Source organism: Ursus maritimus, unplaced genomic scaffold (genome assembly GCF_017311325.1).
Source record: "Ursus maritimus isolate PB19 unplaced genomic scaffold, ASM1731132v1 scaffold_14, whole genome shotgun sequence".
Lineage (NCBI taxonomy): Eukaryota > Metazoa > Chordata > Mammalia > Carnivora > Ursidae > Ursus > Ursus maritimus.
Window position 1 is genome coordinate 26,344,201 of NW_024423786.1, and position 27,899 is coordinate 26,372,099.

Consider the following 27,899-nt stretch of genomic DNA (forward strand, 5'->3'; position numbering starts at 1 on the left):
CTCTACTCTGTTCTTTTCAGTTATGTATCTGTAAAAGTACTATATTTTTGAGTAATTTTACAGTGAAAGTTCTAGGATATTTTCCATTGGAATCAACTAATAGTTTGATTTTGTGATTTTTTTCCATTCCTTGCTAAATCTGCAACTCCCAGATACTGTGATTGTGAGGAATTTTATTATATAATGAAAAGAAAGATTGTGTTTTAGAAGACACATGTTTTAGTAAAATTATTTTGAGGGTTTAAGAAAAAGATCTAAATGTCATCCTTTAAAAATCTTTGCACTTTCCAGGTGCTTCTGTTTTACCATCTTTATACTGTTTATACTCATTATAAATTCCAGTAATACAGTGAGACAATGGCACCATTGGTCCATTTGGGTCAACAAATTTTTTAGGAATTACCAAGTCATTTTCCCCTCTACCGAGAGAAACATATGCATAAATATTTCAAGAATAGAGGACACTTCTAGCATATTGCTATATGGTCCCTGGTGTTGGTAGTATTTGGTATTTCCAATCCAGAGTGCCAGCCTACTACATAACAGAAAACTCCAGTTCTGGGACAATTGGGCAAATATCCATTTGTCATATCTTTTACTGAAATTCCCATTTCCTTCCTCTTGAAATTAGTGAAATGAGCACACCCTAGTTTCTTCTTGAGGGTTGGTAAAGGAAAAGGTACTTTTGAATCACCCAGGATTAAACAATTCTCCCTCTCTTTCTCCCTCCCCCTTCCTTCCTCGCTCCCCCACCCCCCTCTCCTCTCACTCACACAACAGCTCACACACAGCCTCCCTGCTCCGGCTTGTCTAACTTCCAAATTTGCATCCCAGGGCGGAGGTAGGTGTACAGCCTGAAGTGTCAGCTTTGAACTACTCCAAGCATCTCTCTGGCGAAAAGGAAGAAGTGATTGAGAAATCCCTCCCCAGACTAGTGCTTCCCAGGCCCCCCCAGCCCCCACCCCAGCCGGGTCCACGACTGTCCCCTAGCACTCGCTCTCACACCCCTCTACCCCGTATCTCTAAACGCAGTCTGGGCACCAAAGTCCCCGCCCCCTCTCTCGGCCAAGAGCTGATCTTAACCTTTTTTGGGCCGGGGACCTACAAAAAGCTGACCCTCTCCGGATGGGGACAGAGGTTGGGGGGAGAAAACCGCTTGACAGCTTTCCGAAACTTTCAAAAGACTGTGGATATGAAACGCACCCCGAACTTCCAGATTAAGAACCCCATCTCTAAAACTCTTGACTTAGGGCGATCAGATCGCGAGTGGAGCTCAGATGCCACATCTCGTCCCTAGTAAGAAACCGTTGGAGGGAGGAAGGCGCTCCGGCCCCGGGCCACTTTAACTTGTAAGAAACCAAACGAAGGGGAGAGACAGGGACAGCAATTCATAAAGGGGGAAAGAGAAAACGGAGAGGGCTGTTATAAAAACAAGGAGACAGAAGAGAGGAAAGAGAAAAGGAAAAGGAGAAGTAGGAGAAACAGGGTCACAGTGGGACAGGAGGCGACACCACAGTGGAAAAACCGGCACAGGGACAGAGCGGCACGGAGAGGCAAAGGCGAGGAAAGGAAAAGATCTGAAGGGAGAAAGCAGAGAGAGGAGAGAAGGAGAGGAGAGGGGTGGAGGGGCAGAAACTGAGAGCTCCGGGAAAGGGAGAGAACTTTCTCTGCTCTCCCTCCACAGGGCAGGGAGTCTCAGAAAAGCCGATCTCCACGAGGAGGCGGGGAGCGCGAGTGGCCGGCTAGAGCTCCGGGCGCCTCTGGCCTCCGCCTCTTGCAGCCCGCGGCAGGCTGTGAGACTCGCACGGGCAGCCGAGGAGGGGACTCCGTCTGAAAGGAGGCGGTCCCCACTCGCTTCGCTTTCTCCTCCCCTCTCCTGCTAGAGGCGGGCACCCGGGGTATTTGAGCGGGGAGGACCCGCGCCCCCCCCCGCCCCCGCCCCCCCAGCCCCCCATTCAAGAAGCCGCTCGGCTATCCCAGCCAGCACAGGGCGCCCGGCGCGCCTCGGAGCGCACGTTCCTCGCCTTCTCCTGCCGGCTCCCCCTGGACATTATGCGGCCGAGCAGCCGAGCCCCAGTCCTCCTCCTCCTCCGGCTCCTCCTGCGGCCCGAGCGGCTCAGCTCTCGGCAGGCGGCGGCGTTGCTCAGCCGAGCGCAGACGGGACCCTCGCGGCGAGACCTCAGCGACTCCTAAAGTCAAAAGTTGGCGGCGGGCGCCAGGCTCCGCGCGCTCACCGCGGCCGCTGCCTCGCGTCGCCGCCGCAGCCAAGCAGGGCAGGAGGGAGGGGGGTGGGAGCCACGGGGGAGGGGTGGGGAGCACCATGCAGTTTGTATCCTGGGCCACACTGCTAACGTTCCTGGTGCGGGACCTGGCCGAGATGGGGAGCCCAGACGCCGCCGCGGCCGTGCGCAAGGACAGGCTGCACCCGAGGCAAGGTAATGAAGCTCCGGCCACCGCGACCCCTCCGCCCCAGTCGCCACCTCCCCAGCCTCTGCGTCCGACTGCGGGCACCCCGCAGCGGAGGCCGCTCTCCTTTTCCTAGAAAGAATTATCTCCGGTTTTACAGCCTCTCCCTTCTTTAGGTCATTTCCAGCCAATTTCTAGAGAGAGCCGCTGTAGAACAAACGTAGTCTCCTCCACCCCTCTTGGCTTGTAGTTTGATCTTCCCCTTCCCCACCTCCATGCCCCAAACGGTAGTTACTTAGTAACTGGGGGTAGCTGATAGTGGCATGTTTTATTTTATTCAGGGTATTTGTCAGGATCTGAAATTATCTTATGTATTTTTTGACTTGTTCATTGTCTGCTTCCGAATGGTGTATCCATAGTTCCTGGCCATTCCTGGCACATAGTAGGTGTTCAGTAAATATTTGTGCATTGGCTGAGGGTGAAGGCATTGACTCAAATGGGCAAAAATAACTGTTGGAAAATAACCCGGATCAAAGCCCCCTTCATTTTAAATTAAAACTTGCGGGAAACTGGTGTGCGGAAAATGGAATTATTGGTTCATATGTCTCTGCTTTTCCCTGCAGTGAAATTATTAGAGACCCTGAGCGAATACGAAATCGCTTCTCCCATCCGAGTGAACGCTCTCGGAGAACCTTTTTCCACGAATGTGCACTTCAAAAGAAGGCGACGGAGCATTAACGCTGCCTCTGACCCCTGGCCTGCCTTCGCTTCCTCCTCTACCTCTTCCCAGGAGCATTACCGCCTCTCTGCCTTCGGCCAGCAATTTCTATTTAATCTCACTGCCCATGCCGGATTTATCGCTCCAATGTTCACTGTCACCCTCCTCGGGACGCCCGGGAAGAATGAGACAAAGTTTTATTCCGAGGAGGAAGCGGAACTTAAGCATTGCTTCTACAAAGGCCATGTCAATACCAAGTCCGAGCACACGGCGGTCATCAGCCTCTGCTCAGGAATGGTGAGTTGGTGTGAGCCCTCCCTTCCCACCCCTCCCCTCCGCCTCTTCACCCATTTCCGTAAGGCTTAATTAATTGCTCTCCAGCCTAAGACCCTCATTGCGCCGTTTCCACTCTGGCTTTAAATATCCGCTAGAAACTCGTTTGCACCCTGAGATTTGAGTGACAAGCCCAGTGCATGTGCTTACACTGGAGAGTAGCGCATGTATCCGCCCCCAAGGGGTTCGGTATGTTTCCGAGCTTTCTAGAGTCCAAACTCGGCTCCACTGCGCTTTGCCCAACGCTAGTAGGCGGCTTGGAAGTCGGTTTCCAAATTCCGAGAGTTGTCCTTCCTTGCAGCAAACCCTGCTGCCCAGGAGCGGAGCAGCTGAGCGCAGGGAGGACCTGACTCCTTATTGGCGCGTCTTGAGTCAGGGGTGTGGGCTGAGGATCCCCAGCCTCGGGTATGGGGAGTTCTTCTGTGTGTCGTGGAGGGCTGTGCGTAATCTAGAGTCCCGGCGATTTCTCTGGGCCTTTTTTCACGCGCCAGGAACCCTGAGGCTGGACAGGATTGACAGGGAACAGGTCCGTCCCAGGAACGGAAGGGTGGGCCGAGGGCTCCGGGGGCGGGGAAGAGGGCGGAGCCTGCCCCGGACGCTTTGAATTAGGGTAGAAACTGGGAGTGGGGGTGTGGCGCAGTTCGACTCTGCACCCTGCTGGCGGGGTGGCCCCAAGAAACAGAAATAGTGGGGGAGAGCCTGGAGAAGCTGCCCGTACGAGATTTCGGTACTTCTAGGTTTTCTGCCACGCATAGGGGTTCCACAGAATCGAAAGACAGAGCCTACAACGCACGATTCCCCGGAGAGGGAGGGCGAGTGGGCGCGGGCTGGCCACCTCCTTGCACTGCAAAATACGCACTTAGCAGGTTTTCCCAGGGGATACCTCGACCCCCTCCTGACCTCCCCTCACCCGACTCGGTCTCCAGTTGGTCCCACATGGCATCCGCTTTTTACAGCCCCCCCCCCCGACATTTGAAGACCTTTTCTAAAGTTCTGGCCAGAGCGAAAGTGGTCCTTGACTTTCCCAAACGATGTGCGTTCTTGCCGCGCGTGTGACGCAGAAACTTTCCCGGGTTAAGTTCTCCCAGCGCTACGCGCTGCGCGCACTTGCGCCCTGGTGATGCGTATACTCTTCCCCTGAGGACCCACATTCCCCCATCACCTTTTCTAAGGCGGAGCACATATACTTACCCGGGGCACTCGGTTGCCCCTTCTGCTCTCGTTGTTGGTGGATTCAGTGTAAGGTCTGGATGTCGCATCCATCTCCACTGTTCTATGGAAGTGTCCGAAGGGTCTGGTGGGGAGCGAGGCAAGCCTGAAGACTGGGATGGGGAAGGTTTTATCCTGCTGGGATACGGGCATGGGGTTGAGCGCCTCCAGCCCCCAGCAAAGCACCCGGAGCTGCCGCTAGCTGTTGAGGTTGTTTGGGGGTGGGCGGAGACGGCAGTTTGACGCACGGGGGGGTAAGGGGGTGCTGTGGTGAGTCATCGCTGCCCCAAGACCTAGGGCCAAAGCGCAGGAATCCTTCTATTCTTCCAAAGGTTATGGCCAGGGTGGGCATAAGTCCGGCACTGGAACCCAGGTCATCAGAACGCCCCTAGATCCAAAGATTGTAAACCCCAATTCCAGAACTTTACGGATGGGGCAGAGACTGTACGTAAAGTTTGTAAACAACCTTTACTCCTCCTCCTTCCCCGCCTCCACACCCCGCTGAGTGGCCCCAGCAGTAGTATAAATGCTTTGCTGCGCAGTACCTTGATTTCAGTTGGCAATTTTGGGTGGTAACTCGCACGTGGAACTGCAAGTGGTACCTTAGGGAATTGAGGGCCAGGACTTCAGAAATGATTGTGATAACCCCCTTCATATTGCATTTAATTTGCAATCTGCCTTTTCCGGGAGGGAAAAGTCCAGAATACGTCTTAAAGATGAGTGCACTGGGTGTTTCTGTCTTCAGCCTTTAATCTAGCTCCAAACCCTGCATCCCTTTGTCTTCCTTCTGGAATTTATCATTCTTCCTAGGACTTCCCATTACCATTTCTATACCAGTAAGATCATGACGTTCCTAGTGGCCCACCCAGGAAATCTTTCACTCTTTAGAGTGAATCTAAAAATGCCAATCTGCCACCCCAGCACACACACACACACACACACACACACACACACACACACACCCCACTAGTTATTTTTCCTGAATTCGATCTTAGATGTGTCTCTCACCTGGTCTGAACAAGCACTACCCTAATTCTAGACCTCTTTATTTCTCTGCTCCTCTCTCATTTAGTACTGTTGTCTAAGAAATATTTCCATCTGGCTTCTCCTTCAGTCTTTCCTCTCTAATCCCTGCCACACACTGCTAACAGATTAAGGACGACTAGTTGCAAGATCACGTTACTCCCCTGTTCACTCCCTTTACCTAGTAGCTCCCCACTGCTTAGGGAACAACTACAATCTCCTTCTTCTGACAGTTCAGACCATTTATGATGTGTCTTCTCACGCCTTGGACACCCACATGCCACGCTCTTCTTTCAGGCTTTCCCTCCACCAATCCTATGTATCAATCAATCTGCTTTTGCTCCTTTCTCCGAATTTCTCTCCCATCCCAGTCCTACCTTACTGCCTTTGGGCTTTTGGGTTTACTTGGTCATCTCCCCCAGCATCACATGCTCCAATCCTACTTTCCTTTAAAAGTGTAACTTACATAGCTTCTTCCCCAGGAAAACTTGTCCTTCAGACTGCTGTCATCTCTCCCTCTCTACCTTCACAGACGCTTGTCTCTATCTTTCTTATGATGCTTAGTATGTGCTCCCTTGTATTATGGTTCTTGGTACACACGATCTATCCCGTTCCTTGGCAGCAGGGTCAGCATCAGTGCATTTCTCTCCCATGTTGGAGCCTTAGTACCTGTGTCTATTGTAGGCGCTTAGTACCTATGTTGGAATAAATGGTCACTGTAACCAAGAAAAGATGACTCTGTGATCGAACATTCATCAAACATCAAACATGTCGTTTGTGAATTGACGACAAAATTAATTTGGCATCATACAGATAACATTTATTGGACTCTTATTATGCGTCTTGCACTGCATAAGTGCTTTTTGTGTGCGTTATCTCATCCCATCCACTCGCAACAGCCCAATCCTCAAAACAATCCATTTTACAGATGAGGAAGGACACTGAGGCTTGGAGAGTCGGAGGCTTGCTCAAGGTCTTTAGTAAGTGCCAGAGTTGGGGTTCCCATCCCGTCTTTCTGACCCATGCTCCTAACCGTGAGCCAGAGACTGGGTCTGTGTTCCTAAAGAGACTTTTAAAGTTTTTTTTAAAAAAGGTACTGGACTAAAATCAGGATATCCGAGTTCTAGATTCAGTACTGGCCCCACTCAACTGCTTCTGTATCACTAAGGGGGACTTTGGAAAGTCACTTCCTCCCTCTGGGACTTAGTTTCCCCTTTTACTAATTAAAGGTGCCAGATCACCACCAGATGAGCTCCCTGGTTCTTTCCCAGTGTTTATGGCCTGTCTCTGGTAGATTTCACACGTAGTAAGCTCCTTGCTCTGTGCTCAGAGAACACCAGAGTTGTATATTTAAAACAGAGAGAAGTGCCTGCATGAGAATAAATGGGTTAAACCTCTTCTTCTCTGGAAACCAGCTATTCTTAGTCTGACTACACCAGAGCTGTCCTCCCTTTAAGCCAGCGGCTCATGAATCACGTGGAAGGATTTTTTAAAAATATAGATTCTAGACCTCACCCCTGGAAATTCCAGATCTGCAGGTATGGGGTAATGCCACTAATCTCATTTTTTTTTAAAGTCCCCAGGCAATTTTGAAGTTTAGATAGGTTTGGAAACCCCAGTGTCTCAGCCTCCTGCTTACCAAACTTTATTGTGCATAAGAATATCTTGGAGTGTTCATTAACGTTCCAACTCCTGGGCCCTACCCCCCAGAGATTTTGATTCAGTAGATCAAATTTAGGGTGGAGTGTGATTATTTGAATTTCTAAAAAACTCCCAGATGTTGCCGATACTACCACTAGCAACTACCACTAGCATTCGAGGACAGTCATGTCCATTGTGTCTAGGGGAAGGTAAAATGGCTCTGCTTGATTTCTTCCTTTAAAGACTGCCCACTGCAAGGCATGGGCAACTTTTTAGTGCTCTTGGGTATGTGGTTTGGGTGGTTCAACCTTGAGGCATCATTTACCATCTTGTGGGCATGTGGGAAGGGGAGAGGGAGTTACCCATTTCAAGGTACTTACATACATTCTATCCTGGTGGTTAGAGGCTAACACAGCAACACAGAGAGCCACTAAGGTGTTCTAATCCCTTACAAAGTGTCACTTTGCTAAGCGCTCTCCGTGCATTATCTCATTTAGTCTGTACAATAAGCCTTTACAATAAGTACGTTGGTCCCCAGTTGACAAGGAAGCCAAAGCTCAGAGCAGTTAAGGAACATTCCCAAGGTGGGCAGGTAAGTGCCAGGGCTGGGACTGGCACCCAGGGCAGCCCGATTCCAAGCCTTGCACCGTTTCACTCCCTATTGCCAAGGAAAGGGGTGTGCAGAGACTCATCTGCCAGTGTCACGGGGGTACCACTTGGAGCGCCTGTGCTCAGTCTCTGCTTTTGGAATTTGAATTAACGATAAGGCTTCCATAGATCAGCTTTCCCCTCTGGAGCTCACACTTGTCCCTGAGTTTCCAGGCTATCTTCACAGGCACAAACACTCTCTGGGAACAGCCCGTAAAAAGTGAGTATGATTAGAATTTGGGCACCAAGGAAGGATTTCTTAGAGACAGATTTGCACAGCAGGTGCGATAAACTCGAGTCAGCTCGAGGAGAAGGTACTGCCCTGGCGGAGTGAAAGGAAACCGCTTCTCCGAGTAGGTGGGCAGCGAGTTCAGTCCCAGTAGCCCTCAGGAGGAAGGGGCCGGGGCGAAAGCCAGCTGCTTTACTTAACAGTGTTCCATTTTTCTTGCCCTCCCTGTGGTTGAGTTCTTTTAAATCAGCCCCTCATCTCTCTTCATTTTCAGCTGGGCACATTCCGGTCCCATGATGGGGATTATTTTATTGAACCACTACTGTCCATTGACGAGCAAGAAGATGAAGAGGGCCAGAACAAACCGCACATCGTCTACCGGCACAGCACCCTGCACAGAGAGCCCTCGACAGGAAGGCGTGCGTGTGACACCTCAGGTATTTCCTCCCTGCTCCGGCAGAGCCCCCAGCTCTGTGAGATGGGTCAGTGGCAATACTACAAACATGTACCTCTTTCACAGACTGCAAGATGCTACCATTTACATTGTCTTTTACTCAGTCTTCAAGCGAGGTTGGTGTTTCCCATGGCGCGTATGTGGAAGCTACAGAGAGGTTTAGTAACTTGTCCAAAGTTGCACAGCTAAGAACCAACAAAGCCCCAATAGGAGCTCATCTCACTCCAGGCTCACTGTGGGCGAAGCTGCCTCTTGTTGAAGTTGCTCATTTTTAGGATTCGGCTTTAGTAGTGTCTTCAGGCTCTCACAGCCATATCCTCAGTTAGCAATGGCTTGTGCTCCCTGGGTGTCTTGGTGTTTTCTATTCATTTGGGATTTTTCTTTCTTTCTTTCTTTCTTTCTTTCTTTCTTTCTTTCTTTCTTTCTTTTTTTTTTTTTTTACTGTTTAGGGTTATGAAAAAGTCTCATAAATGGAACTCAAAAAAACCTTTTGTGTGTTCATTGGAGTTTTTCCTATCAACTTCAGTTTCAGCTGTTGTTCTAGGGCTTCAGGAAATAGCGGACTAGAAGTGTGGATTGTGCTGTCAGGGTTCGGTCAAATGCATCTGTGTCCACACTGGCTTTCCTTCCATGCTGGACGCATTCCTTGAGGCTTTGTGCTGACATGTCTGGCCATTGTCCGGCCTGTGTCATTCTGGGCCCCTCGGAAAGCTTATGCTTGTGGATGTTTCTCAATCTACAGCCTTGAGGCAACCTGCCACTGTCTTTGAAGCCTGGTTACTTTCTCTCTGATGATGGCTTGTCACTAGAAATTGTCCCTCAGTTGGGTCATGTTTTAGGATGTTTGTTAAAATACTCTTTTTTTTTAATACTTGAACTTTATGTTTCTAAAACTTGTCCTTCTCCCTATTCCATATTTTTAAAAAGTTGTTTCTCCAAATTAAATAACTTTTCAGGGTCTTTTTGGCATCTCCAAATAAGAATTCGAAGCCAGCAGAGAGTTTCCTAAAATGCTTCCCAAACAATCACTTGTTTCATCTTATATTTGTATCAGATTCTTCCTCTGTGACAGACTGTGGTATCCTATTCCCTCCTGGAATTATTTCTAAATAAGAAAAGATAACATTGGCTACTTTTAACCTGGAATAGCCAGGTCATAGGGTGGAGCATTGTAGCCCAGCTAGCTCTATGTTCCTCCTCGCAGGACTAAATGGAATACTGAAATATGACGTCAGTTAGACTCACTCAAGAGCCAAGGGGTGCGACGGGGGGCTGAGAGAGCAGTGTACAATAGTCCCAGCAGCTGGCACAGTGCCAAGACTGCCAGCTACCAGTGAGCGTAATGGCAAGACGTGTATCCCATTTTTTGGACCATGCTAGTGAGAACATTGTCCTTTCCTTCTTGACTTCCCAAATCTGAATTAGCAAGTGCTTATTTTACATACGTGGATCAACCTATATGTGGCATGTGATAGAAAGGAAACATGATTGCTCCCCTTCTATCTTATTAATATATATTCAGAAGATACTCAGGTAGTATGTTCATTGATCAGTTTATTGAACAGCAGCACTTTGTGATAATCTTCAGCCCTAAAGTGGCAGCAAACCAACATTTTCTTTTTTAAAAAACTGCCATTTATTAAGGTCCTGCGCTATATTGGCAATGTGCAAAGCACCGTACCTACACTACTTTACTGAATGCTTACCATAACCCCGTGAGGCAGGTGCCATTCTTACCCCCATCGTTCCTGGCAGGGAAGCAGAGATGAGCAACTTGCCCCAGACCTCCCAGCTACTCCATAACGACAGCCTATGTTTGTCTTATCCCATGATCCATTTTCTCTGTGCAGGTGTGATGTGTATGTGTGTGTGCATTGGGTCTGACAGAGAGAGAGAAGTCTTACTTAATACTCTTATTCAAAAAGTCCTTAAAGTTCATTTTTTAAAAATTAATTACCTAAGTCAATTGACGTTTGATTTTCTGGGCTAGAGGACAAGTCATTGTCAAAGTCCTGTTACAAACACAAAGAAGAGGAACTCTGAAAATGGAGGACAACAGAAGTTGCCTTAATTTTTCAAAGAAGTTATTTGGGTTCCAGTCCTTCTTGGTATTGGGGCCTTTATGTGCCACCGTCCAGGTCACTTGTGCCAACTTTCAGTTTTCCTTCGGGTATGTCCTTGTCAGTGACCAATATGGCTGCCTTTCCTTCACCCCATGTGATGAATCAGGAGCCCAGCAGTCTTGATTGGCTCTTCCAAAGGTTGCTGCTGGACTCTGCCACTGTGGTTTCTCTCTTCCAGCTGCTTCTGCACTCCTTCTTTGAATACAGATGCAGGAGGCTCAGAACAGTTGGAAAGAACTTTGGAATATGGCACAGTTCACCAGCAGCCATTACAGGGATGGACCAGCAGGTCACGGAAACATCCAAAACCAGGTAGCCTGTGCACAGGGAGTGAAAGTAGGTGGGGGGGGGAGAGGAGAAGTCCCTCTGGCCAGAGCAGAAAATATCCTCTACAAGTATTAATCCAGTCAGCAATGGATTTCCCCCCAGAGCTGTGGTTGGTAGCCAAGGGTAAACTTTAGAAGTATCCTGGGAGCTTCATACAAATACAGGTTCTCGAAACACACACACACACACACACACACACACACACACACACACACAACCTCCCTGTCAGGCTAGTGAGAAGGAGAAAGATCAGTGGGTTTACTGAGGGCTCCACGTGACCCAGAAGTTCAGCTAAATGTGAGAGTCCCTGCTAATGTGGGATTTAAGGCAATAACCACTATCCATGGCCTGACCTCTTGTTTTGCCCTGGACTTGGCATTCTTCATGTCTTATGTTTTCTATGTCTTATAGGATGACAGAAGATTTTCTGGAGGAAACCGTAGTAGTTAGCTCTAGGCCAACAGGCTAATTCTGTACGGATGAGCAAACTATCGTCCTGGGACGTTAAGTTGCTTGTTTCCGGGAGTGATCAGCTCTATATTCAACACCAACCCATCACAGTTTAAGATTGCCCTAGCCTTGGAGCAGGACCCTGCAAGTCCACTGCTGAGCTGGGTGTACCCCTTAGTTGCTCAGGAATGGGATCCTGCCCAGCAGTAGGCACTGTGGCTGTTATTTCGCTGTTGCCTACTAATGGATTGAGTCCTGCTCATTTCTGATTCTTGATGTATGTCTGATTTTCAAAAACAGATTCTGAGATAACTTATGTTAAAATGACATGTGCAGAAGGAGTCTTATTTAGTGAAAATTGCATGGGTTTAGAAGGGAGTCAACAGCTTAATTTATTCATTCATGTGTGCATTCAGCCGTAGCGTATTTCCGAACTCCTCTGTGCCATGAGGAAAAAACCAGGAACCGTCTTTATTCCCGTCAGCTGTGTGACCTCAAGCATCTTTAGAGCATAAAGTAAGAATAACACATACCTTTCAAGGGTGTAGTTAGGACTAAATGAGTAGGAAATAATGAAAGCTCCCAGGACAGTGTTTAGCAGATGGTAGACAATCACTGAATGGGAGATTAAAAAGAAGAGTCATGAAAATAGAAGTTGAAACAACACAGCAAGAAAGGAAAATTCAATGCCAAAACTCAAAGCTAATCGGGTTCCTGTGCTTAGCTTAGAGCTTCTTGGTAACCAGGTCATAAAGGACTTGCCCAATGTCACCCTGCCAGCAAGTGATGGGGCCAAGAGCCCCCTTCTCTTTGCTTATTTTCTCTGAACCTAATGCAGCATTTTAAAAATACATTGATTGCAAGTGTCTCTTGGCCCAGTGGCTGCCCTTCCTACAGTGTCTCTGTTTTGCATCATTGGTTATGTCTGGGTGTGTACATTTGGGCCAGTTGAGTGGATCTGCATTTATTTGTGATTTTTATCCTGTTTGTAAGTTCCTCAGGATTCAGGATGGGGTGTGGGGCATCTTCTCTTTCCTGCAGCATGCCCTTGTTACTCCTGTGTCCCCTACGCAGTGGGTCCTCAGTAGAGTTCATCGAGCTGCCTGCCTGCCTGCCCCACACACCAGGGGGGCCAAGTGGCAGGCGCAGGGGAGCCATTCAGGAGAGTTTATTGCTTTTATAAGCCACTTCCTGCTAATCCTTCACATTGCATTTCCAGATGAAACCCCAAGTTCTGTTTCACAGACTCTCTCTGTTTGACCCTGAATTTTGCACAAGAGGATTTAGTTGTTCTTATCAGTGAGATAGACATGCTTCCTGGTAGGTGAGAGAGAGAAAGGGGTGGGGGGTCAGGGAGGCCAACAGAAGGCTGTTTTGTTCATCTGAGCCTAAAAGACAGTCTTTTTCCATTACTAGAAGGCTTCTCTCCCCCTCCCATCTCAGCAAGGCCTGCTGGTTTTTTGTTTTATTTAAGGCATTTAGAAATTATGTACTTGTTGACCCACCGAGGCCACTCTAAGGAAATAATTGGACAATCGTGTAAAGACCTTTGTGTGAGAATACTCAGTATGGTGGTGTTTATTATAGCAAAAGGCTAGAAACAACATAAGTATCCTTCAGTAGGAGGATAGACCATTCATTTATGAGGGTACATTTGATGGATTCCTATGCAGCCAACACAAATGATCTTACAGATTTATGTTAACACTGGCATGTGTATAAATTTGTCACATATTTATGTATGTGTGTGTGATTTATGTGTGTATGTATATATATATATATATATGTCTTAAGTGAACAAGCAGGTGATGAGCAAGTGTAAATGGTATGATCTCATTTTTTTAAAGGATAGCTGTGTGGTGGCACATGTGTGTTTAAAGAAAAAGTATGAAGCAATATGTACAGAAATATTAACAATATTATTTCTGGTCGGCAGGAACATAGGCAACATTTATCTTTTTATTTTATATTCTATTTTTGCCATAATTCTCTAATCGTTTTATAATCAGAAAATACAGTTAAAAAGAAATAGGGCTACTGGCATGCAGTTATTTTGTAGCACATGGCCCTTGTGACCAGGGACCAACAGCTGAGCCATCGTCTCATGCATTTTTTTTTTTTTTTTTTGAATGAGACAGTCTGTGTAACCAGACAGATAGAAATCCTGCCTTGTATCTGCTTCTGTGGGACAATGCGCCTGGTCAAAGCTGAGGCCCTGTCTCAGCCCTGCTAAAGTGCCTTGTGCATGTTGAACTGACGCTGGGTTTACCATGGCTTAGTCTCCATTAAGTGTGAGGCACTGGAGACTGTCCGTGAGAATGTACTATCACTTGTTGGTAGGACTCCCAAGGGTATAGTCATAAAGGCTGGAAAATACAAGATGATAATTAAAGACATTCTTTGTTAGGGTCTTATGTGCATTTGGGGTCACATACTTTCCATACATTATCATTTATAATCCATTCAACAACAGTATAGGGTATGTATTATTGCCCTTCTTTTACGTTTGAGAAAATTACAGCTCAGAGAGGCTGAGCAACTTGTCCAAAGTCACATAGCTAGTAGGAAGTGGGCCTGACACGAACCCAGATCTAATTCCAGTGTGCTGCCCTGTGGGCCTGACTACACTGAGAATACAAGGTGCTATCCAGAAAATCGTTTTCACTTGAGTTTTCACAGTGTCTTATACTTCCATTTAATGGAGTCCCTAGATGATATCAGCAGTAGCTCCCATTTGTTGAGCACGTATTGTGCGACAGGCACTGTTCCAAGTGCTTTACGTGGATTGCATATTTTAATCTTTACCTCAGCCTACGTTTTGCCATCTGCAGACAAGTCCATCAAGTTGGCTTGCCCGAGGACACAAACCTCAAAAACATACCAATTTCCACAGCCCTTTTGTCCTGGTCTACTCAGAGGGTTTTTTGCTCCGCGCTTTGTTGATTCATTTACATTCGTATATGGATTACTTTCACTAGCAGGACTTTTCATATGCTTGCCTATAATTTGATTGGATTGGAGGAGGTCTGCCTGGTACCCAGAATTCCCACCAAGACTCCAATGCCTCGCTGAGGCCTTGCGTCTCCAATGTGCCTCTGTTGGAGAGCGTACTTGTTACCCATTAACCTCTGGGATCCCATTAATAATTTAGCATAGATTAGCTGATTAGATTAGCAGCCCGATAGTTGGGCCCAAATGGAGTGAGAGACAGAGTGAAGGACAGACCTCTGAGGGGAGTTTTAAGTAAACAATTCTGGGGTGGCTGGAGGGTTCCAGGCTGTGACAGAAGCTTTGGCTGACCCCACGGTCCTGCCTGGGCTCAAGCAGGTCAGTGGTTGTTGGCTAATGAGTTACTTCTGTGAGAAGCCAGCCTGCCTACACCTTCCCACACAATTTCTGGATCTCCACATCCTTTCCTTTAGCCGTTCAACCTGTGAGCGTAGCAACTGGCAACGTTCAAGGAGCCATGTGTGGGGCAGTGCGAAAGCCCGTGATGGGTTATTTTGTTCACTCCTGCAACAGCTCTCTGGGAGGGGGATGCTCCAGTTCTTCCCGCTTACAAATAAGGAAGCTGAACTGGGAAAGGTGAATGAACATGTCCACAGCGTGTAAGGGAAACAGCCAGCCTTCAAACCCGGGGCTGGTTTGAAACCTTTAAAGATAGTTCCACCATGTGGGGTTTATTGTTTGGGCTTCATGTCCTGTCACTGACCCTTATTTGTTCCTCATCAGTCTTTATACCTTTTTTCTCTTTTTTATGTTCTTAAATGACTGTATCTAATAAATAGCCAACATAAGCAACTCCAAGAAGATTACTGTTTTGAATAACTGAATTCTTAAGACTGTTTCCTTAGCTTTATCTTCTTTGTGGCATTTATATAAAAATATTCCTTTTTTAAAACCTCAGCGTTAATAGTGCAATACTACAGCAAAATAAAGGAGAGTAGAAAAGAAACTTCTAATACAGGAACTGTTTTTTTTTTTTCTTTCATCTGTGCTCATGTATGACTTAGCTTTTTTCATCATGTCTTTAAAAATGCATGTTATTAAGACCGTCTTTAAGCGCACAAAGATGTGTAGAGGCAATAGTAAAATGAACCACCAGAAAGACACCATCTACGCTTAATGAGAGCAAAGACTTCTCCATGTTTGCTTTTTATTTTTTCTTTTTGCTGGAGTATTTAAAAGTAAACGCAGGTATCATGACATTTCCTGTCTCAACACTCCCGTATACATCTCTGAAAAATGAGGATATGTTCTTATGTAACTGCAATGTAGATACACCATGCTGAGCAAAGTCAGCAATAATTGCTCCCTGTAACTTACATAGGACACATGTTAAAATTTTCCTAATTGTCCCTGCAACACCTTCGTAAAGTCCATTTGTTTAGATTGTGATCGAAACATGATCCACACATTGCAGTTGGCTGTTCTGTCTCTCTCTCTCTCTCGCTCTCTCTTTTTTAATTTTATGTATTTATTTGACAGAGAGAGAGAGAGAGAGCACAGGCAGAAGGAGAGGGAGATGCAGAGTCCCTGCTGGCGGGGCTGGATCCCAGGACCCCAGGATCATGACCTGAGCCAAAGGCAGACGCTTAACTGACTGAGCCACCAGGCGCCCCAGCTGTTCTGTCTCTTAAATAACTTTTCACTTGGCTGCCAGTGTCATCCTTGTTAAATTGCTGTGTTCCCTCCAGTTTATGTTTGCTCTCATGGTCTTTTTTCCCCCCTTTCCACTTTTACTCCTTGATTCATCTTCATTGTTGTAAGGTCACGCCACCTTTGCAGCCATTTGGAAGAGCAGGCCTAAACCCAGAGTAGGTACCAAGAACAAAGCTACCAGGAATGAGCCACTTATCAGAGTCATTTCATTGAGCCCCAAAAGACAGCATGGTTAGGTTGTATTTTGACCTTTTATCTAGAATACCTTGATAACTGTCTTTCTTCTTTCTTTGTTTTTTTTTTTTAATCTACCCATAGAAAGATTGTCAATGTACAGTATTTACTAAGCCTGCTTTATCTACCATTCAAGGATTTCACTAACCTCTGTTTTGAAGCCAATGAGAGTCAGTTTGCAATTGGGAATTGTCAAGTGGCAAGTTAGGTTTGGGCCTGGGATTAGGACTCCTTGTTGTATGACGGGCTTTCCTGCCTCCTCCCTTGAGCACTGTTGGAAAGCTTCTGGGTCCGGAGATAGCATGAGGGCTCCCTGCTTTACTTTGAGCCCCACGTCAGGGCTTTTCCACGTCACCTGTCATCAATCCTGCTTATTTCTATCATTTTGCTTCAGACTTTGAGAAGGAGCAACATCAAGAAGGGGAAAATGTTGGTAAAATTATTATTTTATTTCTTGAGCCCCATCCCTCACGGGACATTAGAATCAGGGGAGGGTGTTGAAAGTGCAGTTGGCCTGTACAGTTTGGAAAAAGTTCATATGGATGGGTTTGGCCTCAGAGTTTTTCTGTGACGATTTAATTTTTTTTTTTTTTTTACAAATCTTTTCACTTTCCATTAATATAATCTAGTGTTTTCTTTCTATTTCTCTATTAGGCATAATTTACATGCAGCAGCAGTCATGATTTCTGATATGTAGCTCTGCAAGTTTTGGTAAATACATATAGTCATGTAACTATCATCACAGTTCAGATAGAGAATCAGTCCTGGTGTCCTTGGTAGTCAACCACCTATTTTCTATCTCTCTGGTTTGGGTTTTTCCAGAGGCCATATAAATAGAATCATTAAGTCTAGTGCATTTAAGGATTATCCACTTCATGGCCTTTGTCAGCAATCTATCTTTTCTTTATTGCTGAGTAGTGCTCCATTGTATGGGTAGACAACACTTTGCTTATCCATTACCTGGTTGAGGGACAGAGTTTTTGGCAGCTACAGGTGAAGCCACTCTAAACATTTGCATACGGATCTTTGGGTGAGCATAAATTTATTTGTTTGTTTTTCATTGGATAAATACTGAGAGGTGAGATTACTAGTTTATATGGTAAGTGTATGTTTAACTTTATAAGAAATTGTCCATCTCCTTTTCCGAGTGGCTGTACCATTTTGCAGTCCTGCCAGCAAGGTATGAAAGTACCAGTTTCACTTGGGATTGTCAGTATTTTGTGCGTTTTTGTTTTTTAATTTTAGCCACTGTAACAGGTGTGTAGTGCTATCTCATTTAGGTTTCCCTAATAACTAATGATGTGAGCATCTCTTCATATGCTTATTTGCCATCCATGTATCTTTGTGAAGTGTCTGAGCAAATCTTTTACCCATTAAAAAAGATTGGAATGTTTATCTTCTTCTTATTAAAGTTTGAGAGTACTTTTTATATTCAGGATACAAGTCCTCTATCAGATATGTGGTTTGCCAGTATTTTCTCTCAGCTTGTCTTTTCATTCTGTTAATTTGCACACACGTCTTTCATACATGGCTTCCCTACTCTCTTGCATGTATTTTGTGCACTGTGGATGTCATACTTTCACAGGATGGCATCGCAGGAAAACATAGCAGGAATTGCAACATGGAGTTTGTCCAAGACGCAGGTGCAGAGAGATGGGCTGGGATAGGCTTATTTAGAACTCGTTATTCAGAGCCATTTTCTGTGCCAAAAGAAATGGATGCTGCTGCTGTTTTTATTTCCGGTTGGTACCTAGAAACACAACTTTCCATTTCAAGCCAGTGTACTTTATGGGGGGAACGTGTTTTCTTGGCTTGTGGGTGAAAAGAGTTACAAAAGAGTTACAAAGAGTCCTGGATACGTAAGAGTAACTGTTCTTTGGCACATGTGTGCCCACAGGGAGAGAAAGTCTGAGGGCAGTGAGACAGAGGCAGACACAGAAGAAATTAGTAGTGTGAGATTCAGCCCTGAATGACTACACACTTCTGGGGGACATGGACTGGAACACATGACTCCATTAGTCCTAAGTTCCTGTTCTGTGCTTTGGGGGCAATAAAAGGCTTTTCCAGAGGTAACTGATTATGCTCTGTTTTCTCTCTTTTAAGCCACTTTCCTGATTCTCACATTTGATGCTATTCCACTGTAACACGTTAGATTAGAGAGAGTGGGAATGGTTCTCAGCAACTATGATCTGTTTCAGCAGGTCTGAAAGAGAAAATCTGCAGTGAATAATGGAGGTGCACACCCCGCAGCTCCCTTCCCATTACTGGGCATCGCTGCCACCCACCTGTTTCCTGTGGGTCTCTCTCTGCTGTGGAGTTATTCTGTCTCTTCTACCCTCCCACCCTGCCTGCTGTTCGATTATTTCTTTGATACCCTTTTTAGGAGTGACAGTGACCAAGAGAGGTAGGCTTGACCCGTTTTGAATCTTAGGACTTCATTTTTCAGCATTATTCACTTTTATCTTGTAAAAGATAAGAACTCACAAATTTTTAGTACTGGAAGGAACTTTTAGAGAGAACTTCTTTTCCAGTCCCTCTTTTTGTGGATCAGAGGATCCAGGCTGAGCCTCTTGAAGGTATTCATCATTTGGTGCTAGGGCAAAGGAAGAATGGAGCCCTGAACGCAGGCCTCTTACTTCCCAGTCCTGTATTCTTCCCAAGATGCTGATCAAGGAGAGGCTGTCTGCAGAAGCAACGACGATGTTCCCAGGTACGACTCATATGAGATGTGGGAGGACCCCTGGACTTATTTTATGTGTAAGAATAATTAAGAATAAACTAATAAGCTCCTTTAAGAAGATATGTGCATGCCATAGAGAAAGATATCAGGCTTTTAATTCTTTTAGGGGATTGAAGTTGTCACAGCAACAGCTGAATTTAGTACAACTAAATATCTGAGCTGGGCCAGGGTGCTGTAGGAAGGTGGCTTGTGGCTGGAGAGGGTTCCCACTGGGACCCCTCGTTTCCGTGGTGGCTGAAGCATGGACGTGAGGACGAGAACAGATTTGTACTGTAGGCTGTGGTGTGTAAACTGGGAGACATGTATCAAAGGAATGTGGGAGATATGCTCCCTAGGAGTTGCTTAGAAGCCTTTTTAAAGAGCTCCAGCGCCAACTGCTCTTTAATCTCTGATAGGGGAGTAATGCCTCGGACCCCCCACAGGCACCACATGGAGCCTGAGGCCACCTACAGCAGCTGTGAAGTGTCAGATAGCAGCAAGCCCCAAAGTCACTTCATTTGGGCAGGCTGACGGGGTGCTCAGCCTCAGTCACGAGGCACCCCAGCCAACGCCCCTAGAGCATTTTGCCCCGGCCCTGTTTCGTTACTTTATGAGTATGAGGTCATTTCATCCTCCCCACCACCCTGTTAGGGAGAAACTATTATTATCCCCATTGCACAGGTGAGGAAATTGAGGCAAAAAGAACTTAAATGACTTGCCTGAAGTCACACAGATGGAATGTGGGGAAACTGGGATTTCAACGCAGGTCCCTTGGAGTCCCAAGCCCAAACTCATCTGGAATAAGCCTGTTGGATCTGGTATTCACTCTGCAGACACCTAAAATGTACCCTCCTAGATGGTGGCCGGCAGCCCCATGTGGCTTCTGAGCCTTTGAAATGTGGCTAGTGCCACATGTTAAAATGATAATATTTTAGATCTATTGGGTTAAATAGAAAAATATTATTAAAATTAATTTCATCTGGTCCTCTTGATGTTTTTAAAACGTGCTACTAGAGATGCTTAATTTCCATGTGTGGCTCACATTTTACTTCTGGAGAGTGCTGGCCAAGCAGACCCCAAGCTGCATCACAGAGGGGCCTGGGAGGTGGCCGTCAAAAGCAGGCTGCAGAGAGTGCGGGGTGGCTATGGGCAGCTGGTGCCCCACCGCCAGAAAGGCCACCCTCCCTTTACTGCTGAGAGATGGAATGAGTCACAACCAACATTTCCACAAGAGTATTTTGCAGGATCTTAATAGCAAAACCAAACGGTCTCTTAGTGAAATGGAGGCCTGGGTATGTTCAGCTTGTTTCACTACCTCAAATAAATATTCTTAAACTATTTTCTCAAGTTAGTTCAAGTGGGCCTCAGTTTCCTCAGTTAGAAGTGGACATCAAAGTCCCTACCATACTGGGTTGTTATGAGGAATAATCTGGTTAATCCGTGTCAAGTGCTTAGAGGAGCGCCTGATGCAGAGGAACTCACTCAACACATGTCAGCCATATTATGATGGCAGCCCCTTGTTACCGCTTTAGTTGAGTGAGGTGCAAGCTGTTGAATGAGAAAGGGGGAGCAGAGCCTTTGGGTATAGTGCCTGAGTCAGCAAATTTGACCCCCCACCTGGCTGGAGGCACCCACCCCCTGGAAGATGGCGGGATGACCCTCAGACCTGCTGCCCACCAACCTGACCCACAACCCACCACAGCCCCTTGAATGCTAACAGAAGCTTCTCGAGAGTTTTCTTCCAGTGGCATCGCCTTCTCTCCACCACCCCCCACACCCGGAAAGGAAAGCCCCTCAATCCACTTCTCTCCATCTCATTATCTTTCCCGGACTGGGTCAATCCCCACCACTTATCTGCCCTGTAAAGCAGCCAAGAGCCCATCAGTTCCCCAGTTAAGTGGTTAAACAAATGTAAACTGTTCTCTTTCCTGCAAGACTTCTTGGGGGTCTTAAAAAGCTAATGAGCATGGAGAAAGTCCCAGGTGTACATGCTGCACGGAATATTTTGCAAACTGCCGTTATTTGTTTTCAGAAATACATTCTGGGCTAATGTTCCATAAGCCAGGCTCAGGGAAGCATCATTCATAAACGTTCCGGCCAGCTAAAAGGAGTCTCAGCAAAACCGCTTCCACGGCTGCCCCTTGCATGTACACATCCTGCTAGTACTGAACGTGGACCATCACCAGAGCCTGCGCCTGCCGTTTGTTTCTTTCCTAGCGCTCCCTGTGTGTACGGAGAAACGGGTTTGGTGGCATGGTCCTCCTGAGCACCAGGGATTCGTTGTTTTTAAAGCTAGCAAACTGAGGACCCTGGAGAAACTTAAACGTTGGTGAGTCTTCATTCCTATAGGACAGTCCCCTCCCCCACCACAGCTCATTGTTCTTTATTGTTAGAACATTCATTGGTTTTATGGCTGTTTTTGTTTTTATCTTACCTTTTTTTTTTTTCTTTTTCCGACCCTGTGCTTGTTTATCCATCTTCCTCTGATCCCAGTAGACTGCATTTTCTCTCCTGCGGAATCCCTGTCTGAAGGCGTCATTTACTCTCTGAACATACCTGATTCATGCAGATCTTAGATGTGACTAGAGCAAAGACAGCCCGGGGAGCTGCCCTCGGCCTCTTCTTTGGGTTCCCTGTACGTTATCGGCTGTTGGAGCCGCGCAGAGGTGGAAGTGTTCGTGGCATTGGTTTGCATCTCATTCCGTCTCAGCCTGTGTCTTGTCCCCGTCAGCCCGAGTGTGCGCGTTCCTGGACCGGGAGTTCCATGAGGGAGAGGGACGGGGTCTGCATCCTTGAGCTCACTCCCCCACCTCCCTCCTTTCCTGTACAAGATTCTTTCTGGAATAGCATTGTTTTACGTGAGCAACCTTAATATCATCATCCTAATTCCTACAGAGGGGATAGATTGCATATGACTAGTAGAGAAATAGGGAGTCGTTATATCACTCTAAAGACTTCATGGAACCTTCCCGCGTGCCATGCTTTGAGGGCATTTCGCGTGCCGTCTCTTTTATCCTCCCCGTTAACCCTTCAAGGAGCTGTTATTATCCTCATTTTACAGATGGGGAAACTGAGGCTTTGAGGCAGAAAGGGGCAGCTAGAGTAGCGCTAGAGCTGGTCGATGTCCAGAAGCCAAGTGCAAAACCACTCAGATTCCTGTCCAGCTTCCTTCTGGCTGTCAAGCCAGGGTGGAGCAGAAGGGGGACCAGGCTTCCCTTCAGTTCTGTGCTGTGACTTCTCTGCCCACTCGGACCGTGAGGTCACAAGGTGGCTCAGTGCCTTAAGGAAGTTCAGTTAAATTTTGATAAACCGTATGAAAATAGAGAGCAATAATTAACTTCCCAACTGCTAAAGTTAACATTTGAATCGCCCGTAGCCCAGCCCTACTGGATGTGAAACTCTCAGTGAGTAACTGCCGAATAACAAGGCCTGGATGTTATTTTCTAAAATGATTCCAGTTATTTAGTAGTGTAATGTGCATTGTATTGCATGGCAATGTGACACGAAGCTCATTGAAAATATGTTTTTACCAAAAAATAACCAAATATTACAATTTTGTTTTGTTTTGTTTTTTACTATGAGGTTTTAAATAATGAGACCATCTTAAATTTCGTACTTCCTTTTTAAGGATTGGCCCGGAGTTTTATTTTTGTTTCTTTGTTGCTGTTGTTTGTTTCCACTTGCCTAGCTCAGTACCCTGCATAAAACGGGTGTTCAAGAAATAATTTTTAAAATTCAACTTATATAAGGAATTTTTTTTTAAGATTGATTGATTGATTTTAGAGGGAGAACACATGAGCAGGAGGAGGGGCAGAAGGAGAGGGAGAGAGAGAATCTTAAGCAGACTCCCTGTTGAGCAGGGAGCCCAATACAGGACTCGATCCCATGACCCTGAGATCATGCCCTGAGCTGAAATCAAGAGCCAGAGCTTAACCAACGTGCCCCAATATATAAGGAATTTTCTGTCAGTTATTTAATTCACAAGACCGCTTTAAATAGGAGCAGGAATTTACATGCCCATTTAAGAGATCAGGGAAACTGAGATCCAGAGAAGTGACTTAAGAAAAGATCATTTAAGGATATAAACAGTTTATATCTTTGGAATTGTTACTGTAATCCAGGAAAATATTTTTACACAGCCACTCTCCCTGAAATGGTTCCTTTTAGTTCTGACTTTATGACTTGGAAAAAGTAGAAAACATGACACTATGTATTGATTGCTTCCGAAGTGGGGGACACTTCAGATGCATGATCTCTAACTATTCCTCAGAGCAAGCCTATGAAATAGCTGGTGTTCTTACTCAGCTTTCTAAGTGGGAGAATGGAGGGTGAATGGGAGTCAGTTATTTGCCCAAGGTCAAAGAGGGCCTGAAGCTTGCTCCCCTTCCCAGCCTGAGGTGTCGGAACACTGGTGTAAGCATCACTGCTTCTCCTTACTGGTCAGCAAGGCCAGAGCAGTTGTAAAAGCCAATATTAACTCATCTTCCTGTCATACAGTGTTAACAACTTGAGTGCCTAGGACGTGGCCTTAGGAAGCACACCACTGCCACTTCCAGCTGTCCAGCATGCCTCAGTGTGCTTATCTGTGCATGCAACAGTTCAAGTAGCAAAATACTGCATTTTTCTCTGGATGCAAATGTGCATTGGATTTTTGGAGGTATCGCATGCTTTTTGGGATTTTTTGGTGAGTTTTTTTTTTTATTAAATCTGGTTTTGGAGCGGTTTCAAGTTCACAAAAAATGAAAGGAATGTACAGAAATTTCCCATATATCCCCCTGCCCTACCTATGTATCACCTCCCCTATTATCAACATCCCTCACCAGGGGTACGTTTGTTACAGTTGGCGAATCTACACTGACATATCATAATGATTATATCATATGGTTATATCATGATCACTTAAAGACCATATTTATATTTATGATTTTCTCATAGTGTTTTATATTCTAGGGATTTGGATAAGTGCTTAATATGACATGTATCCATCATTATGATATCATACACAGTATTTTCACTGTTCTGAAAGTCCTCTGTGTTCTGTCTATCCATCTCTCTGTGCCCCAAACCCCTGGCAACCACTGATCTTTTACTGTCCTCATAGTTTTCCTTTACCAGAAGTTCATATAGTTGGAATCCTACAGCACAGAGCCTTTTCACATTGGCTTCTTTCACTTAGCATATGCATTTAAGGTTCCTTCGTGTCTTTACATGGTTTGCTAGCTGAGTTCTTTTTAGCCCGGAATCATAATCCATTGCCTGGTGCTACCACAGTTTATCCATTCACCTACTGAAGGACATCTTGGTTGCTTCCAAGTTTTAGCAATTATGAATATTAGCCATAGACATCCATGTGCAGGTTTTTCTGTGAACATCTCTTCTGGACAAATGCCAAGGAGCATGATTGCTGGATCATATGGCATGTTTAGTTTTGTAAGAAACTGACAAACTCTCTTCCAAAGTGACTATACCATTTTGCATTCCCACCATCAATGAATGAGAATTCCTGTTGTTCAACATCCTTGTCAGCACTTGGTGTTGTCAGTGTTCCAGATTTTGGCCACTCTAATTGATGTGTTGTGGTATCTTAATGTTGTTTTAATTTGCATTTCCTTGATAATATATGACGTTGAGCATATTTTCATGTGCTTATTTGCCATCTGTATATCTTCTTTTGTTCAAAATGCTATTTTAAGATTGGAACTAGGACAGGTTGCTCATAAGTTATTTAGTTAACTAAATGTAATTGATTTTTGAGGACTCCTCAAAGGAGAACAACCTTGAAAGAATGATTTCCTATTTTTAAGCCTCATATTTGAACTGTAAGAAGAGGCAAGAAAATAGTGCAGCCACTTTGGAACACAATCTGGCAGTTCCTCAAAATGGTAAACATGGAGTTACTACTATATGACCCAGCAGTTCAAATCTAGGTATACACGTAAGAGAAATGCAAACATAAGCACATAAAAACTTGTACACGCATGTTCATAGCAGTATGATTCAATTGAGTTGTTAGACGCAAATGGCCACCAATTAAAGAGTGAATAAATAAAATGTGAAAGAAGCCAGTCACAAAAGGCCACCATTTGTATGAAGTGACAGAATAGGCAAATCCATAGATACAAAACATAGATTAGTGATTTCCAGGGGCTGGAGGGAGAAAGGTAATGGGGGAAGGACCACTAATGGGTACAGGGTTTCTTTGTGGGGCAATGAAAATAGTCTAAAATCAGATCATGGTGATGGTTGTACAACTTTATGAATATGTTAAAAACCACTGAATTATATCCTTTGAAAGGGTGAATTTTATGGTTATATAAATTCTCTCTCTCTCTCTCTCTAGAGAGAGGATGTGGAGGGGCTGAGGGAAAGGGAGAGAGAGAATCCCAAGCAGACTCCCCGCTGAGCATGGAGCCCGACGTGGGGTTCAGTCTCAGGACACTGAGATCATGACTTGAGCCAAAATCAAGAGTAGGATGCTTAACCAAATGAGCCACCCAGGAGCCCCTATAAATTATATCTCAATAAAAAGTACTAACACATGTAAAGCTATGTGTGGGGGGAAAAAAAGAAAGGAAGAGCAGAAATACACAATTTGTACCGTGCTTTCTACCAGAGTGATGTTTCATTATGTAGCCCATTCTGATAAAACTAGTAGCAAAGTGACATTGCAAATTTGAAACACTAGCCTCAATTCTATTATGCTTCAAGGTCATTAAAGAGAAATATGGATGGCTTTCTTTTTTATCTTAATGCCATATGTCTCTTGGTAGAAATTATTCTCTGTTGTTACAGATTCTGTTCAGAGGCAAGAGAGTCGAGTAGGTATACAAGTTATAATTTCTATATTTTCAGTTCTCAGGAAAGATATTCATGCATTTGTAGCCATTGTGAATATTTGATTCTTTAAAACTTGTGCTATTTTTAATGTTAAATTAAAAGTTGCCTGTTAAAATGGATAATGTGGTTGAAATCGGTTAAGCTAATTACATCATTAAATAGGGTTCTAACTTGTTAAGATAAAAGATCAGATGGGTTAAAGACTGGGAAGTATTATGTATTAGAAGGCGTTGTTTTTGATTCTGAAGGAGTAATTTTATTCCTGCTTTTTCATGCCACCTGAAGTAGACTGAATTATTTCTTTGATACACAGATTACTTGTGAATGAAATATCTCCCAGGTATATTAGAACTCACATGCGTTGTTCTCTGTTATAAATTGTAGTCTTGTTGTGATTAATGCCTGAATTTCTTCAGCTTTGCTATTTGAATAAGTAACCCTTGTTTCTAGTTAGTGCCTGGATTCCCATTCAGATATTCCCAGGTACAAGTCCCTCTGATGAGTCTCTGAGAGTATATTTTTCCCCCTGAGTGGTCAAAAAGAGTGAATACAGCATTTCCTAAGTGGTTTTCTCACTGTAGGTGTCCTTTTCTCTAACTAAACCTGATAAATCAAAATATTTATAGAAGACCCTAAGTAAAGATTATTTCTTTTTCACAAACTAAGTGACATATTCTCTTTTTTAAACAGCTTTACTGAGATAAAATTCACATACCATACAATTCATCTACTTGAAGTGTCCAGTTTAATGGATTTTGGTGTTTTTACAGATACATGTGACCATCATCACCATCACGTTGAGAACATCTTTACCACTTGAAAAAGAGACACCGTACACTTTAGCTACCAACCGCTCATATCACCGCCCCACCTCCAACAGCTAATCTACTTTCTGTCTCTCTTGATTTTCCTATTGTGGACATTTCGTATGGCTGGAATCATATACTGAATGGCTTCTTTCACATTACTTTATTGATAAAGTTTATCAACATGTTTTATAATAAAAAAGGGCCAATTCACTAGGAGGGTTTAACCATTATGAATATAGATGCACTTCCTAACAGAGCACTACATACATGAAGCAGAAACTGACAGAAATAAAGGGACAAATTGACAATTCACCAGTAATTGTTGAAACTTTAATATCCCATATTCAATAATGGTTAGACCAGGGAGGCAGAAGATCAACAAGAAATAGAAAACTTGAAAGACACTATAAATCAATTACACCCACCAGATATCTATACAGCACTCTATGCAGCAACAGCAGAATAGAAATTCTTCTGACGTGCACATGGAACATTCTCCAAAATAGATCATACACTAGGCCATAAAAAAAAATAAAAAACACCTCAATACACTTAAAGGGATAGAGGTAATGCATAGTACCTTAGTACCTTCCCTGACTACAGTGGAATGAAACTAAAAATCAAAATCATTAAAAAATAAATTCAAAAATATGTGCAAAGTAAACAGCACATGCTAAAATAACCAATAGGTCAAAAGGGAGGTTGGAAAATACCTTGAGATGAATAAGCATGAAGATAGAACATACCAGAATTTATAGGATGCAGGTAAAGCAGGGCCTTGAGGGGAATTTAGAGCTGTTGATGGCTCTGTTAAGAAAGAACAATTATCTCCAATCAATAATCTAACCTTCCTCTTTAAGACAGTGGAAAAGAGGGGCACTTGGGTGGTTCAATTGGCTAAGCATCCAACTCTTGGTTTTGGCTCAGAATGTGATCTCAGGGTCGTGAGATCAAGCCCCGCCTCAGACTCTGCTTGTGTTTCTCTCCCCCTCTCCTCCTGCCCCTCCCCCTGCTTGTGCTCGCTCTCTCTCTCTCTCTCAAACAAATAAATCTTTTTTTTAAAAAAAAGACACTGGA

General features: G+C 44.9%; 1 protein-coding gene across 1 annotated transcript in view; it reads left to right on the top strand.

The window, feature by feature from the left end:
* Positions 1 to 2,320: 2,320 nt before the first annotated feature.
* ADAMTS9 (ADAM metallopeptidase with thrombospondin type 1 motif 9) overlaps positions 2,321 to 27,899 on the top strand; it is a 155,999-nt gene continuing 130,420 nt past the window's right edge. The window contains exons 1-3 of the mRNA XM_040628590.1: positions 2,321 to 2,435; positions 3,030 to 3,421; positions 8,482 to 8,644. Coding sequence (XP_040484524.1) covers positions 2,321 to 2,435; positions 3,030 to 3,421; positions 8,482 to 8,644 — 670 coding nt within the window. The remainder of the gene's footprint in view (positions 2,436 to 3,029; positions 3,422 to 8,481; positions 8,645 to 27,899) is intronic.